The 16489-nt window shown below is 37.7% G+C and overlaps 1 protein-coding gene across 3 annotated transcripts; it reads left to right on the top strand.

Moving 5' to 3' along the window:
- Positions 1-636: 636 nt before the first annotated feature.
- On the top strand, positions 637-15763 carry LOC131651662 (uncharacterized). 3 transcript variants are annotated; one of them, XR_009298473.1, is made up of 5 exons: positions 637-853; positions 1102-1230; positions 3324-3963; positions 4292-4418; positions 4932-15763. XR_009298473.1 is itself a non-coding variant. In XM_058921330.1 (4 exons), the coding sequence occupies exons 3-4, from the start codon at positions 3503-3505 to the stop codon at positions 4431-4433; spliced, it is 603 nt and encodes a 200-aa protein (XP_058777313.1). In that variant the 5' UTR covers positions 638-853; positions 1136-1230; positions 3324-3502; the 3' UTR covers positions 4434-4602. The 3 variants fall into 3 exon arrangements, 1 of the variants encoding a protein (XP_058777313.1); XR_009298472.1 differs by having other exon boundaries at positions 640-853; positions 1136-1230; positions 4932-15762; XM_058921330.1 differs by lacking the exon at positions 4932-15763 and having other exon boundaries at positions 638-853; positions 1136-1230; positions 4292-4602.
- Positions 15764-16489: the final 726 nt, after the last annotated feature.

Raw genomic sequence — 16489 nt, 5'->3', positions numbered from 1 at the left:
TCTTTAAGAAGATCTTCGTCACAGAAACTCAGATTAGTTCCTGCGGAGATGTTGGCAATGATGTTGTTGAATTGTCCCATGGTAACACTAGGTTCTATGAAAGCTTGTTCCAAAACTTTCTGTAGGGCTTCCCTATGAGCTTCGGAACTCAATAGTAGGGAGAGAACAGATATCCTAGTCGGAGTATGTAGCAGCTGGTCTACAATGTTGTATTCACTCCTCTGGATTAATTTCAAGATCTCATCATTTTCTTTCGCTTGAACAGCATTGGTAGGATGATTGTCTTGTCTATGCACTACTAGAAAACTTCATTTTAGCTGTGGATTTAGCCTCGGCCACCGACACCGAGGCTAAGTAGCCTCGGTCAAACCCAAGCTACCCAGAAGCTAAAAAGGTGTTTTATAGTTACATTTGAAATTTATTTTTATTTAATTCATTAGACACGATCAAGGCGAGGCTAGATATTTTTTAATTTTTGAATTAATTTTTTTTATATATTTGTCAAGGCCTAACCGATGCTAACTTTTAATATTTTATATATTTAATCTGGTAGACACGGTTGATGCCGAGGCTAAGTATTAATTATTATTGTCATTATTATGTAGACACGGTTCCCCGAGGCTAATTATTAGTTTATATTTTCCCTCTCTTCTCTTTTTCATTTCCCTCTTCGTTTTCCCACTTCTTTTTTCCATTCTCTTACTTTTTCGTAAGAACCCTAAAACCAGCCCAGAAATCAAAAACCTGAAATCAAACAAAAAATCAAAATCCTAAGCATCTCTTCGTACGATAGTTAAGAGATGGGGTGAACCAACTGCAAGATCATCCATTCTATTTGATCAAAGCTCATCAGGTAATTTTTCCCCTTTCCCTCTACCTCTCCCCTCTGCTTTTCATCTCTAATTTTCTTTCATCTCTTAAGAAAAAAAAAACCCTAAGCATCGTCGGGTGAATCATCTGGTTCAACGAGCAAAACCCTAAGCATCGCCGAAGGAATAAACTTCTCCGATTTATCACTATTGCTATGCACTTCTTGTTCGTGTACAGTAGTGTATGCTTCTTAGCTCCATAATTTTAATGGTTTCAATTTACTAACTGCAGTGACTTCTGGTTTTTCTAATTCTGATATTTCCAGCTTGGACATCATTCACTCATTCAAGCATATTCAAGCATAAGTTGACTTGTACATTGACCTTTGGTTCTGCTTCTTGATTCAAATTTTGAAACCAGGTAATATATCTCTCTCTCTCTCTCACTTATTATTCCTCCATAATGGTAAATATAGGTTGATATTCGGTGTTTTCTGCCACAATATACTATAGTGGCGCCGCAAAGCGGTCGGTATGGCGGGATATCCACCGTCGAGAACAGTGGTTTGTAGAAGTAATTAAAATACTAATGTGTAGAAGTCAATATAAATATAATATATGTATTTTTGAACCTTTCAGTGAAGTATATGTTTTATAGTTAACATTTTGATCTTGTGCTTTGAGATCACCTAACAGATTGAAACTATGTTGAATGTTAAAAGTATGGAAAAGAGAGTTGCATTATAATATACACATAGGTTTGTTTGATCAGGTTTAAAGGAATATAATTCTAACAAGGGCTTGTTACACTTGTGTCAAATGTGAAACTTTTATTTGTTCATAGAACATAGTACCTTATATTAATTTTACATTTATTTTTCTTTCTACACGAGTCTTGATGAAGTGAATTTACTTGAATTTTCATCAAACATTATCTGAAAACTAATCTTCATAACAGTGAATGAGAAAGTTATAATTAAATTGTAGTAGGATTCCCATATTTGGTTGAATAAATTATTATTAGCTACGGTGACATTACTCATCCCGCTGTGTTTACTACTTACTACATATCACTATAGGATCACTTTTGAGGTCAATTTCTAAACTAGCTTGATGTTTAGCCAATTTCAACTACTGATTCTGGTATCTTTTCTTTTCAATGCTTTTAAACTAATGATCAAAGATAGTAAAATGCTTAGGGTGATATATCAGTATAATTTGATATAAAATAAACTGATTCATTAGTTTTGTATCAATTTTGAGGTTCCTGTCAACTAACATGAGTGAATAAAATCAGACAAATCATAGGGAAGTGAAACCCCAGTGCCAATTTAAATTATGCAATAATTAGTTTGAACACTGACCAGAACTTGTTATTTGTTATTCATTCACTGGTTAACATCTAATCAAGTACACAAAGTTAGTTAGTTGAATGATATTTTGTAGATTTCTCTTGTTGATAATTTTGCCTAGGATGATTTATGCTCTGATTTGGAAAGCTACTGGTTTTTTGTCTCTTAATTTATTGTGACAATCAAATGTCACTTTCTCAAGTCTAAACATTGTTCAAGTTATTATTAACTTAATAGACAATTAAAAAGAAGAGATTAATAGATATGCATCTATGTAGATTAAAACGTCCAATCATAACTCTTGAACCAGCCACATCATGGTTGAAAGTTTTTGAATAAAATGTAGTTAGGCAGCTCTTAGTTGTGTTTTTGGAGTCCAGCAGCCTCCGCCATAAATCAAGTTATAATTCTCAAGGGCTGCAACAGATTATATAGTGTTTTTGGAGTCCGACGTGATTTATTCACCCTTTGGGTACATCATTGTGTTTTTCGTTTTGGTTAAATTATCTTGTTATCCTTGATTAAATGCACTAACTTAGAAAATTAAATGCATCATATCTTACAATAGGATACATGAGAAACTAATTCTTTGGTTTTCTTTACTCTGAATTAAATGGAACAGTCGTACCAGTCCGGTGAACCGATTCAGTCCTACCAAAAAATCAGATGACACAAAAATTTAGTTATGTAGTTTAACAAGATATGTTTTAATGTTTAGTGACTCACATGTTAATTGTTTTCCATTATTGTGTTATGGCTTATTATATGTATTTTGTATTTCAATATCCATGTTGAAATTAAGTTGCACTATTGTGGTTCAGTATAACTCTTTGCTAAGTTTAAGTATAATGATTTCTTAAGATGGTAGTTTTTCAATATCACTAGAGTGCTTGTGTATGAAGAGGAATGATACAGAGTAGGCATGACTTATTAAAGCTTCTATTGTTTATGTTTTTGTGGCCAAGTGTCTGTGGATTATTTTAATCTTGATTTGTTTTATGTTTTATATAAGATACCAATAAAAGGATTAGGTTATGTTGTGAAAAATATTATTGAATCTCTAAAATTTATTTAATGTTAGTGAATTTTAAAATGAATTTTATAGTTGCCTCTTCAATTTTATTATATTTTTGTCTAATCGTTTTGTATTTTATGACAATAGATGACTAACATAAGTGGAGGCGAGAGAGGAAAGGCAAATCCAAAAAAAGGAAAATCTAAGTGCTTAGCACCAGGAAAGCTTATTGGTCATCGGAATAGCATGTTTCACAAGAAATCTGCATTTGTCAGTCATCACCGACTACTACAGCACTGACTCCATCAACAGCTCAAACTCCATCGATGGCTCCGACTCCCTCGTCCACTCCGTCTCACTCGTCCGCTCCAACTCCATTGCTAGTGCGGGCTGCACCAGTGCCGCGGACTGTACCAATTCCACGGGCTGCACCGGTGCCGCGGACTGCATCAATTCCACGGGCTGCACCGGTGCCGCAGACTGCACCGATTCCACAGGCTGCACCGATTCCACAGGATGCACCGCTGTCACAGGCTACATCATTATCTGCACCTACTCATTCCTCCAGCTCTGAGGTATTTAGGTTTATGCCTACTCCTGGTTTAAACATTCAAAATATGGATGGCCCTTCAACTCATGCCTCGCGCGAGATTCCGATGGAGGAAAATGAAGAGGAAATTGAGGAGGAGGACGAGGATGAGGTGGTCATGGGTGAAAAAAATGTCCCCCCTCATTTGATAATAAGAGATGATAATGGGAAGGTTATTATACAACTTCGTGGTACCGGGTAAGTTTAAAATAAATGTTTCATGTTATATCTGCTTCCTTTCTCCTTTTTCTCTAATGGCAAATTATTTAGTCATTGGTTTCAAGTCCCAACACATTGTCAGTAGTTTAAGTTAGTCCCTTTGCCAAACCAATATCAATGTGAGTTACAACACTAGTCATTGGTAAACTGACCATACATGATAAACTAAGATGTTGTAATGTAAAATAAACATGATATTTTCTCAAGTTCTAACAGGTTTATACATGTGGTATTCATGAGCAAAAACTCAAAACTATAGCTTCAACATTATATCATATGACATCATTGGTTTCATTCAATATTGCAGGCTTGTTCCAGGCAAAGAAGTAGCTAATGCCATTACTTATGCGATACACAAACAGTTTTATAAGGGTTTCTATAATTGGACTGTAGTTGACGATGATGTTAGAGAAAAATGGTTTGCTCTTTTTGCGGTAAGTATTTGCTGAGTTTTGACTCTTAAGGTAGTCTATAGTTTTAGCTCTTTAGTGATATGGTGCATTAGAATTTGTTGTTATGTTTTAACTGGATGCAAGAGTTATGAAGACATATGGCATTGATAAATTGAGTGTTAACTCTTTCATCAGAATTCTTAATAAAATAGCTTTGTTTCATTAAGATACTTTACAAAGGAATGAGTTCTCACAAATTCCTTTGTTGCATGCAACTAAATTAAGAGCTACTATTAGTAAATTGTAAGGAGTTTATCAAAAAGTGAGATTTTGTGGGTGTTTTTGCGTATGAAGGTCTGTGAAAAACCCATTCCGTCTGTTGCTGGATTTTACAAAGCAGCACCTGACCATTTCAAAATATTATTTTCGATCATGTTTGATACCTTTTTACTTCTGTAACCCTCACTTATGTATGCTTGATGTGAATTTAATATATATAATGAAGCAAAATGTGATAGAGTATTACACTTATGAGAGAGGTTTTGTCAATTACAGGCCCTAGAATGGTCAATCTGCTAGTGCTGTCATTCGACCATCAAATCCTCACTATGATGATGATTTAGATGACCAATCATTAAGTGAACATTGATTATGTCGTCTTAGTAAAAGTAGTCTCGGATGTATATTTTTTTGGACATGATCTTCAATGTATTCCGAGTTTTTGGGGCTGTTTTTTGTTGTAGCTATGACTACTTTTTTGTTGTTGTTTCAACCTATGTAATATTTGGATAATTGTTACTTCAAATGTGCTATGTCAAAGCTTTATATCTTTTAGCTTCTGAATTTTATGTGTCATTTGCTTATTATCTATATTTTGTTGCTACTGAATATAGTTGTGATTGATCTTAAATCAAATATGGTTCAAAAGCTAATTTTTATGTTGCTTCAGGAGCTTGACCATAGCCTCGACTTAACCCAGGCTAATTAATTTTATTGACTTTAGACTCGGCTAGGCCGAAGCTAACTTTTTTTATTGACTTTTGGAAATTGACCTTAGCCTCGACAAATCCCTAGCTAATTAAATTTGGGAAGTCTTATAATTTAACTTTAGCCTTGGTTAGTTCGAGGCTAAATATTTTGTTGTCCTTCAAAGGTTGCTTTTAGCCTCGGCCTGGCCCATGCTATTAATAGCGTTGGCTTCAGGCAAGCCTCGATTTAGACTCGGCCTAGCCGAGGCTATAGTAGACACGGCTGATTTTGGCCGAAGCTAAATGCTAGCTTCGACTGTTTTAGACTGTCCCGACACCGAGGCTACGCCGAGGCTAATTGTCTAGTAGCGTCGGTTTTTTGCCTTATAGCCACGAGGTATGGCCGAGGCTAAAACCTGTGTTTCTAGTAGTGATGTGGTGCTTCTTCCGAAGGTTTCTCCATACTTTCCGTTGTTCTGTTGAAGACTCGTCCACTTCTAGTGACTCGACTTACATCAGCAATGTTGACAACATATGGAAATGGTATTTCCTTACCATTTTCAATGAATGTAGCGTTGTACTTATATGGTATAGCCTTGCTGGACTCATACGGTACAGGACCTAGTAAGTAGATGACTAACGGAGCAATTAGTGTCTTCCTGCTGTCATACTTGACTTGCATTGGTTCAACTTGATTAATTTGAGAAGATATGGTAAAGACTTCGTCATCTTCTCTGCTGGCAAGAATTGTAATGGTATTTTCATCCATTAGTTTCTGAATGTCGTTGCGAACGCGCAAACATCCTCGTGAATTTCTTCGACAAATTTTGCATCTACTGTAAGGATGGAAATCCGTTCCAAAGTAGGCAAGTCCATTTAAAGTCTTATGGAACCTGACTACCGATCCTTCGAGATCTTCAACTCTGTAGATCTTGTATTCTCCTGGACATCCTAGAACCATGTTGATGTCGTATTCAGTTTTGACTCGGATGTGTTGAATCCACCCTAAGTCCATTTGTTCTTTTAATGCAGCTTGAACTACAGCACATCCTTGATTATTCTTTGGACAAATTTCTCATGTGAAGTAGTTGTGAGGTGGCACATGGTTGTACCCACCTTGTCTAGCGTGCATTTTGACGAGATTTTCCCCTATCTGACGGATGCCGTAGATTTGAATGACATTGGGGTGCTGATCTATCAGATTTACTGAGGCTTCTTTATGCTGCGGCAAAGGATTTTCCTGGACGTCAGGATTAGTATCTTCGAAGGATAGAATTCTGCTCTTCACTTATCTTTGAACATCGACCTTGAATGGGAAATAGTTCTCAATGTTATGACCTGGTGCCCCCTGATGATAGGGACAAGATTGGTCAGCCTTAAACCATGGTGAAGAACTTTTTGCAGGATTTGGAGGGCTCCTTGTCTGAATGAGTCCTTTTGCCAGTAGTGTTGGAAACAATTCCACATACGGCATTGGTACGGGGTCAAAGGCAGGATACCTTGGCACCCGATTGTTGTAATTTGGAAGTCGAACCTGTTGCTGAGGTTGTTGCGACCTTTGTTGAAATGGTTGTTGCGAAACCTGAGGTTGATAAGCTGGCGCCGAGTTAACAACCGGAGTTATTGTAGCAACTTGAGGTGGAAACTTATTTCTTGCTTTGTGCAAGACATTGCTGACATCTTGATCCTTTTTCTTTGGGAAAGAACTTCCATACTTCTTAGGACCAATATAAGATTCTGGTTCTTTGTTCAAGCGTCCTTCTCAAACTGCTTCTTCTAAACGTACGCCCATGTTTACCATCTCGGTAAAGTCACTTGGAGCACTGGCGACCATTCGTCCGTAGTAAAATGGACTCAAAGTCTTGAGATAGATTTTTGTCATTTGTTTCTCTTCAAGTGGAGGACAAATTTGAGCAGCAACATCACGCCATCTCTGAGCGTATTCCTTGAAGCTCTCTCTATCCTTTTGAGTCATGGCCCGGAGTTGATCTCTGTCGGGAGCCATATCCAGATTGTACTTATACTGTTTGACGAAGGCCTCTCCGAGGTCTCGAAAAGTACGAATCTCTGAACTGTCCAAGTTCATGTACCATTTGAGTGCAGCACCAGTCAGGCTGTCCTGAAAATAATGAATGAGCAATTGTTGATTATCAGTCTTAGTTGACATTCTTCGAACGTACATCACGGGGTGACTTTGTGGTCATGTATTCCCATTGTACTTCTCGAAATCTGGTACTTTGAATTTGTGAGGAATCTTAACATTTGGAACCAGATAGAGGTTTGCAGCGTTCTTTCCAAATAGATCTTGTCCTCGAAGAGTCTTGAGTTCCTTATGCATTTGTAGAAACTGTTCCTGGAACTCGTCCAATCTTTCATACACGCCAGCATCCTCACTAGGAGCGTGATGATACACTTGTTCGCCCGGCGGAGGAAAAGTATGCACAAACGGCCGTGGAGAAGCCATGACAGCAGATCTTGGTATCTCAGCATTCTGTTGCGCGTAACCTATTACTGTCGCTCTTGGAACTTCAATTTACAGAGGTCTGTAACCCTCCGGTGGATGCATATCCATCGTTACTCTTGGAACTTCAGAAACTGGGGGTATGTACCCTTCTAGAGTAAAGTTATACGGTATGCCCCAAGGTCGGTTAGGTGGCATGGTATATTGAGGATTAGGAGTAGAAACAATCTCGGAAACCACAGTCCTTTGTGGTTCTTCTGGCGTTGGTTGATTCTGTGCAACCACCAGGGCTTCTACCATACTATTGAGCCTTTCAACAACATCTTTGAGAGTAGTAACCTCTTCTCTGAGTTCTCCATTCTCTTGCTCTAAGTCGTCCATTCTTTTCTTGCGACTTGAACGAGTGTTGTATGAATGAGACAGCTTGAATGCCTTTGTTTTTCACCTCCTTCTCCTCATTTCTTTCTGGAGAAAGGAAAGTGACAATTAGATCCGCGACAATTCTCGTGTCAGTGCGTACGACTAAAGCGATGCATGATATGCAATGAAGTTAATATTTTTCAAGGAAACACCATAATTACGTTATGAAACATCAAAATTTTTATTAATTAAGCGAAAACGCCGTTTTTACACACTTTGAAAAGGGAAATACATAGAAACAGAGAGAAAGGACTCTAAAACTTTGACGAAGAGTCGACTTCACGTTCTAACATTTTCTTCTGTTTCTTGAGCTGAGCGTTCTCTGACGTAAGCTGATCGATGATCCAGGAAGCAGGAGGGATATGATGAGAAAGTGACGTTTGTGTCACTTGTCGATCGATTACTTCAAGCAACTCATCCTTCCTTCTTAGGATGTTCTGAATCTCAACATTTTCCGTGTTGACGATTCGATACTTGTTTCTCCAAACATTCCTTTCTTCACACACCTTGTTTAATGCTGCTTGCCGTTTCTCAACATCGGTGGAGAAAAGGAAGATTGGTTCCCTTAGGGGAATAGGTTCTTGACGCTGATATTCCATCCTGAGCTTGAATGCCCTGACGCGTACCCATTGAAGGTAAGGATCCAGGAAGATGCAAAGATGTTTTCCTAACAAACTTCTCTCTTTTGTGTGAACAAGATGCCAGGCTTGGACAATTTCCTTCTTCATCATGTTTCCATGGTCGTCGATGTTCTTGAAGAACAGACCTTCCAATTGAATAATACTTGGTATGTTTTTCATGGGATAACCGTATTGACGACGGGCTAAAGCTGGATTATAACGGATTCCTCCCTTAGTTCCAATAAGGGGTACGTTGGGATAACTTCCACAACTGAAGATGATCTTGGTTTCGTTGTTGTCAGGACTACACCAATCAATGTCCGAATGAGTGAGGAACATGAATTTCTGTGACCAGTGAGGGCCATCCCTCATGTTCCAGAAAGTGCTAGACTTTGGCAGGTGCGAGACGAACCATTCGTATAACAATGGTATGCAACATCTGATTAATCCTCCTCGCTGCAGGTTTCTTGAATGCACTGAGTGGTAAGCATCCGCAAGCAAGGTTGGAACTGGATTTCCAATCAAGAAGATCTTAATTACGTTGATGTCAACGAAATCGTCAATGTTAGGAAACAAAAACAATTCGTAGATAAGAAATGCCAAGATTTCCTCAAGAGCGCTCATATGTTGGATGCTGACAAAGTACCGAGCTTGATCTAACAAGAACATGGAGGGAAATCCTTGAATTCCTCCTTTTCTCACCATATGAGTTCTGATGTCGACTACGTTCAAGGGAGTAGTTGCAGCAATGATAATGTCGTCAGGATTCTTTTACAAACCAGAGTACGCATCTTGCGCGTATACGAGTATTCCAACCAGACGAGAGTACTCCTCCAGCTTAGGCATGAGTTGATAATCTGGAAAGGTAAAGCAGTGATACGTTGGATCGTAAAACTGTACCAATGTGGGAAGGATCCCATCCACAATGTTGGTGCTGAGAAGAGGCAGAAGTTTTCCATACTTCTCCTTGAAAGCCTGGGGGTTGACCACCAGTTTTCCGAGCTTTTCCAATTCCTCGACCTTAGGAATCTTGAAGGTGTATTTCCTAGCTCTCTTTCTTCCGTAATCCATGGTATAGATCCTTAAGTCCTTTCTCCGTTTCTCTCTTTCTATGAAGTTCAAAACGTTCGTTATTTAGTTTCCTTGAAAAACGACTCGAAAGAGACTCTTTGTTTTTATTATTATGATGAATGTATGAATGCATGATTGCACACACAAGAGTTTTTAACAAACATGGCGTAGAAGGGTATAGTGGTCATGGAGTCACAACGCAAACCTCGCCCCAGGGTAAACTATGGATAAGGATTTTTGTACCTGTAGAACGGGCTCTAGGAGAGTTTTCTCTGAGTGTAGTATCTGCGTGACAATTACTTTTGTAATCACTGCTTTACGTCCTAAAAAAGGCTTTAAGTGGGGTTAATGTGTTTCTAGGTCCTCCTGGTACAAATCAGTCTCGGAACGCATTGGCGCAGTTAATCACAACCATCCAGGCAAATCCCAAGAGTAGATTTGGGAACCAAGATTAGAGGGCCTTCACCAAGAAGACATCCTCCATCCTATCTTATGTTGCACTCAAATCCGGGTATAGGATTTCTCACCACAAGGGGGAATCAAGCCCTTTCCCGATACAGAACATAAAAATATAAACAAGTATAAATGCAGCAAACACATGAAATGACAAATAGTTTAGGCAGGACCTCTCTTGTTTGAGGGGGAATTTGGCATCCCTAATTCCTCATTGGGGGCTGGACCAGCACAGGTCAACCATTGGTTTGGATGAAAAACCAAGGTTATTACTTTCCCCAGCAAAGTCACCATTTTTCTGTGGTGTCTTTTTTTTTACCTCCCCGTTTCACTTGGGAGGACGGCACGCTAGACCCTTCACGCGAAATTTGGAAGGACAATGCGCCCGGGGTGGGATGAATTTTGTTTCGGTTCTTTCTACGATAACACACGAACTTTTTAATTATCCTACGAGGAGAAAGGGGAAAAAGATCTCAAATAAACCCTAGGAGTTTGCTAAGTGTGGGGATTCACCTAGACTAGAAATTCTGGAGTCCGAGAGGTCGGTTATACATAGGGAAAGTTTTAAGCACCCTATATATCCGTAGTACTCTACGGGAACCTTCTCTGTGTGTATGTGTTTGTGTTTGTTGCTATTTGATTGTGAAAGTTTCTCTTTTGTGTTAGCAAGGAAAATTGAATTGAATTAAAAGAAAGACAGACAGACAGACTATTTTTGGTTTTTTATTAGCTCGCTGAGATTCCTTGTGAACCTCATGCCTACATATCCCTAATGGAAGTTAGAGCTTTTTGTAGTTCGGAGAACTAATTAGGGAAATTAATTATTTTTGGTGCCTTGCTTGAAGCTCAAGGTTGAAGCTTGAATTAAATCTCTGTTTACAGTAAAGAGACATAAAGTCATCTTTACAGAGAGGTATTTCTACTATCCCACCACAAACATTAAAGGAGTGACAGAAAAGTTGAATTCATTTCATTCAAGAGGGGGACCTTACTTGTGTATGTGCAAGTATACCAGTCAACTGCGTCTTGAATGAAAGAAAGGTGCTCAACCAAATTAGGGAAAGTTACACATGCCTAGGTTTACTTGCCAGAGCATGTCTTTCAAAATCCTAAATGGGAGACATATTAAAATTAAAATGTAATATAGTGTTTGTTTGTTGGAATGTGGTGAGATAGGAGAAAGATCTCTCTATAGAGATAAGCTATACCTATCTACTGTATAAATGATTTGACTTTAGCTGGCTTGTATGAGGCCCAAGCTTGAGGCTTTTGGATTGATTTTATTGACTCTGGGAGATGACTCCACTGGGGGATTAACTTAAACTAAAAGGTTTTGGTGTTCTGTACAAAGCGCAGAATTGAGGCTGACTCTAGTTGGAGAGTGTTTATTTGATGGATTTTATTTGGTGTTCTGTACAAAACCCAGAATTGTGGCTGACTCTTAATTGGGGAATATATTATTATTTTCCTTGTATGAAGCACAAGGTTGTGGCTGACTCTTACTAGGGAAGACATTGTTTTCTGTCTTGTATGAAGCCCAAGGTTGTGGCTGACTATTCAGGAAATTGAGTATGGATGACTCTATGGGGAAAAGATCCTAGAGGTTAGGAATCTTTGACACAGGAAATGTGATTTATCTGCCTTGTACAAAGCCCAAGGTTGTAGCTACTTGATGATGAAGGACTCACTGGGGAGACTCTATTATCTGCCTTGTACAAAGCCCAAGGTTGTGGCTGGCTCTCTAGGGGGATACCTATGAGTAAGGTTTTGACTCTAAAGGGAGTATGTGCCTTGTATAAAGCCCAAGGTTGAGGCTGACTTTTTAATGGAGAAAGATCTACCAGAGTGGGATCTTTTGACTCAGAGGGGATTACTCTGTTGAGGATTATCCTAAAGGGTTGACCCTACTGAGGATTGTGCTTTTGTTGAATGAAAGACCCAGGTTGGAAGATTGACTCTACTGGGGAATTTATTTAGATGATTGACCTAAAGTAGACTCTACTGAGAACTTGGTTTTTTATTGACGAAGACTGACCTTAAGTGAGATTTATCTTTTAAAAGTTGAATTTTTGGAAGCTAACCCTTTCCAGGGAATTATGACCTTAGAGGACTGATTTTGGAGGCTAACCCTTTCCATGGGTTTTGCTTAGCTGGAGAGTTTTATCTTTTGAAAGCTTTAAATTTTTGAAGCTAACCCTTTTCCAGGGAATTTGGATTTAAAGGAGTGATTTTGGAGGCTGACCCTTTCCAGGGGTTTTGGAAAGATGGCAGAAGAATTATCTATTTGAGACTTCTTGTTTAAAGCCTAAGATTAAGGCTGTCATTGACTAAGGATAGACAGATATGGGTGACAGAGACTGTCCATGTCTCTCATTCCAAAAGGTGTACTCAATGTGAGATTGAGACATTCTTAGCTTGTTTAAAGTCTGGTTTGAAGAGTGGAAGAAACTCACCAGGGTAGGCTAAAAGGTGACTAAAGACCTGTTCCTATGTTTATAAGAAACCTGATGGGTCCTTGTATACAAGCTCAAGAGTAAGATGGGAATGCTTTTAAGAAGCCTGTGGGTCCTTGTACAAAGCCCAATAGGAGGCTAATCGAGGGTCCTTGTTATAGCACAAGAGAAAGCTATGTTGTTTTGAACTTATTTTGGCTTTAAGCAAATGGGTAAGAGGTTTCACCGGGAATAATTCCTCTTGGGTGGATGTTTCCTATTTTTGGGTTCTAAGGCTTTTTCAAGATGTTTCACCGGGAATAATTCATCTTGAGGGTTTGAACTAAAGATCTCTAATTAGGAAAGAGCCTTCACCGGGAAGACATTCTCAATCCTAGGTCATAGTCCTATAATATATATAATTTAACTGTCCTAAGGTTGTACACTCAGACGTAGTCCTAAACAAAATATAAACAGTTTATATTTGACAGTAATTTAAATGAAGACTATAAATTGAAAGCTTGTAAAGCCTAACCTGGATGGAGTGGAGGCCTTTGAAAATGTATGTACAAAGCCTTACCAGTAGCTTGGTTGTTTATTGATAACAGTTGAATACTTATTATAAACAGTTAAAGGTTTTTTGAAAACAGAAGAAGTGAAGATGGACATAGGTCACATAGGTATCTAAAGAGTTTCACCGGGAATAATGTCCTTCAAATACCAGAAGAATGTTTTGAAAACAGAAAGAAGATTTTGTAAATACAGTTTTGAAAACAAACTATGAAAAGAAAGAAGGTGTTGGGTCTTACACTCTAATAGAGGCCTAGAAATATTTATTTACCGTTCATAAGAAACAGTTGATTGAAATTGAAATACTGTTGTTAAAACAGTTTTATTGTCTGTATTTGAAAATCAAAAGGGGTTGGGACTTACACTCTATTAGAGGCCCAAAATTTATTTTCTGTTTATGAAAAACAATTGAAAAGATACAAGGTTTTGTTGTCTGAAAACCTGGATCGTCTGTTTGATCGGAGATTGAAAATAGTTTTGAAAATTGACAAAAGACAACTTAATTAAAATAAAGATGAAATCTATACCTAATTAAGACCTAAATGACTTAGGTTTTTATCACAAAATTATTCATACAATAATTAGGTAAAAAAGACAAATGAAAACGTATTTTTGAAGTATTAAGAAAACACTTAAAATACACCATTTTAAACCTAATAAAAATACATGAAATAAATAATATTTTTTGTGATTTTTTGATTGTTCATAAAATAGATATATTAATTGACAAGTGTGTGAAAAATGAAATTAAAATGAATGAATTTGATAAGTGAATTAAATGGTTTAAGTTATGAAGAAATTTGAGAAGAAAAGTGGTAAAAAAAATTGGTTTTGGTCCTAGCAAGGCTTGAACCCACGCCCTTGATAACCACTTCAAAAAACCTGACCAACTGAGCTACGCGTTCAATTTGTAATATCATCACCACGAATTAGTTTTATTTTAAAAAAGCACCCAGGAGATTCAAATTTGCGCGCCACCATAGTCATCTTCTTCCTTGAGCTCGTGAGAATTTGAATTTGCTAACTCTCTGGTTTCTCAACCAAATGGTATGATGTAAACATCAATCTTGCTCGTTTGTAGACGAGGAACATGACTATGGGTTCAGAATTTATTTATTCTAAGTGTAACTAAGGAATTTCAGTATGAACACAAAGAACATATAAACCCTAAATTTAAAATTAAATGATGAACAAGATGAATAAATGAATGATGATAGAGGGTTTTTAATCCTCTGATGATGCTGAACAAACTGGTATCGAGATATATCAAGAAGAGTACTTAAATATGAGTGTTAGAGTTTGAAAAAGATACCTTTGAAAATGGAGGTCGACGGCTATGGTGGAGAACTTATGGCTATGGCTGAATGATCCTAAAAGCTTCCTTGGGACTCAGTGATGCTAACTGAATGCTTATTGTACCTTGAATGCTTCAGAATTTCCCTGCTCGACAGCCTCGATTTGAGCTTCAAGTGAACATGGAGCTTGATGATTATGCACTTACAGATAGGCTGCGACCATCTAGATAGCTTCACTACACCCTAAGGAACATGTTTGGATGCTTGGACTTGCTTGACACCTCCTGAACTGTGCTACAGACCTTCAACTTCTCGAGCTCCAAAATGGAAGTGACTATAGTGTTACTCCACTTACAGAAGTGATCCATGTGCTTGGATCACTTCTAATGAACCTCCTTGATGTGTTAGAAGGCTTACTTTCAAAAGAAGAGCTCTGGTTTGAAGAAATCGATTCTTCTTGTCAAAGAACTTTTGAAAACCATAAGCATGAGGGAGAGAAAGAGAAAGCAAGAAGTAGAGTTGCTTTGGTGTGATTAATATGAAGGATGACACTTCTATTTATAGGCAAAAGGTTCAGAGCATTTGGATGTAGAGAGCTTGCTCAGTGAAGTAAGTTTGGTTTCTTAAGCATGAAGAAATTCAAAACTATCCAAAATGCAATGATGGCATTTTCGAGCATTCTCCCTAGCCATTGATCCTTGCAGATCTTAGGGAACATTTCTGATGTGTAGAAGCTTTCTATTGGCTTAGGAGAAGATTCTAATTGATGAATCATCACTTACCATAAATTCCCAAAAGTAATGATTACATAATCACATGTTCTTATTTTGGGAATATTCTTCAATCCTCATGCCATGGTGGAAATGAATGTATGGTACCATTACTGATGTATTATGGGTCATGTAGCATCACTTAGTAGAGCCATTTGCATAAATTTGCAAAGTTTCAAATTATACATGACCTATAATTTTCCTTCATGAGGCCAACTTTGAACAAGCATAACTCTTGGCTCAAAATGAATTTGGAGAAGGTTGAGCACAATTTGGAAATCCCTAAACATCTAATTCAATTCATTAGTTTGGGGTTTCTTCAGAATCATTTGGGAAATTTGTGAAAAATGGGCCTAAAGTTTGAAGAAAACTAGGTCAAAAACACTTAGAATTTTTTCTAAGTTTTTATGACCTATAACTTCCAAAGCCTAAATCTCTCAAATGATTGATCTCTTGAAAAAAGTTGCAATGTAAGAAGTTGTTTTATTTCATGAGATCTACAACTTTCATGTTGGAAGTTTTTTGAGTTGTGTAGGTGAAATTTTGAGATCCACGAACTAGGTCAAAATGCACTAGTTTGACTTTTTGTTGACTTTTTGATCCTTGATGATTTTTCATGATTTTCTTTGGCCAAATGACATCAATAATCATATACTGATGATATTGGTCCTTAAAAGTCATGGTTTGACCAAAAAACTTAAAAGTCAAAGCTGATCTTGTATACTTGACTTTTTCTAAATGAAGTGAAATTTTGGACTTTTGTGTTGAATCAAGCTCTCCTCCTCAAATGGATGATATGAATGGATTACATTGAGGTACTAAAAGCTTTTGAGTCATGTTTTGAGTTATGGACCCATTTCCTGATTAAAAGTCAACTGTCCAAGTAAATTAGGTCAAAAACCCTAATTGTCGACCAAGTGGGATTGATGACTGTAGATCTTGAATTGAAGTACAATGCCCAATGGATGTTGTCATATGGATCATTTAAAGATGATTGAAGCCTTTTAGTGATACCCTGGAGCTTTTTAGGGTTTTCCCAAATGTCGTCCCTGA

Source organism: Vicia villosa, linkage group LG2, assembly GCF_029867415.1.
Source record: "Vicia villosa cultivar HV-30 ecotype Madison, WI linkage group LG2, Vvil1.0, whole genome shotgun sequence".
Lineage (NCBI taxonomy): Eukaryota > Viridiplantae > Streptophyta > Magnoliopsida > Fabales > Fabaceae > Vicia > Vicia villosa.
The sequence above is the reverse complement of the archived record's forward strand: the minus strand, read 5'-3'. Positions and strand labels throughout refer to the sequence as shown.

What these genes read in the sequence shown, in the direction of transcription:
- LOC131651662 (XM_058921330.1), top strand. Translation starts at nt 3,503, where the DNA reads ATGGCTCCGACTCCCTCGTCCACTCCGTCTCACTCGTCCGCTCCAACT. An exon ending in ATACAACTTCGTGGTACCGG is followed by an intron (nt 3,964 to 4,291) that starts GTAAGTTTAAAA and finishes TCAATATTGCAG; the next exon opens with GCTTGTTCCAGGCAAAGAAG.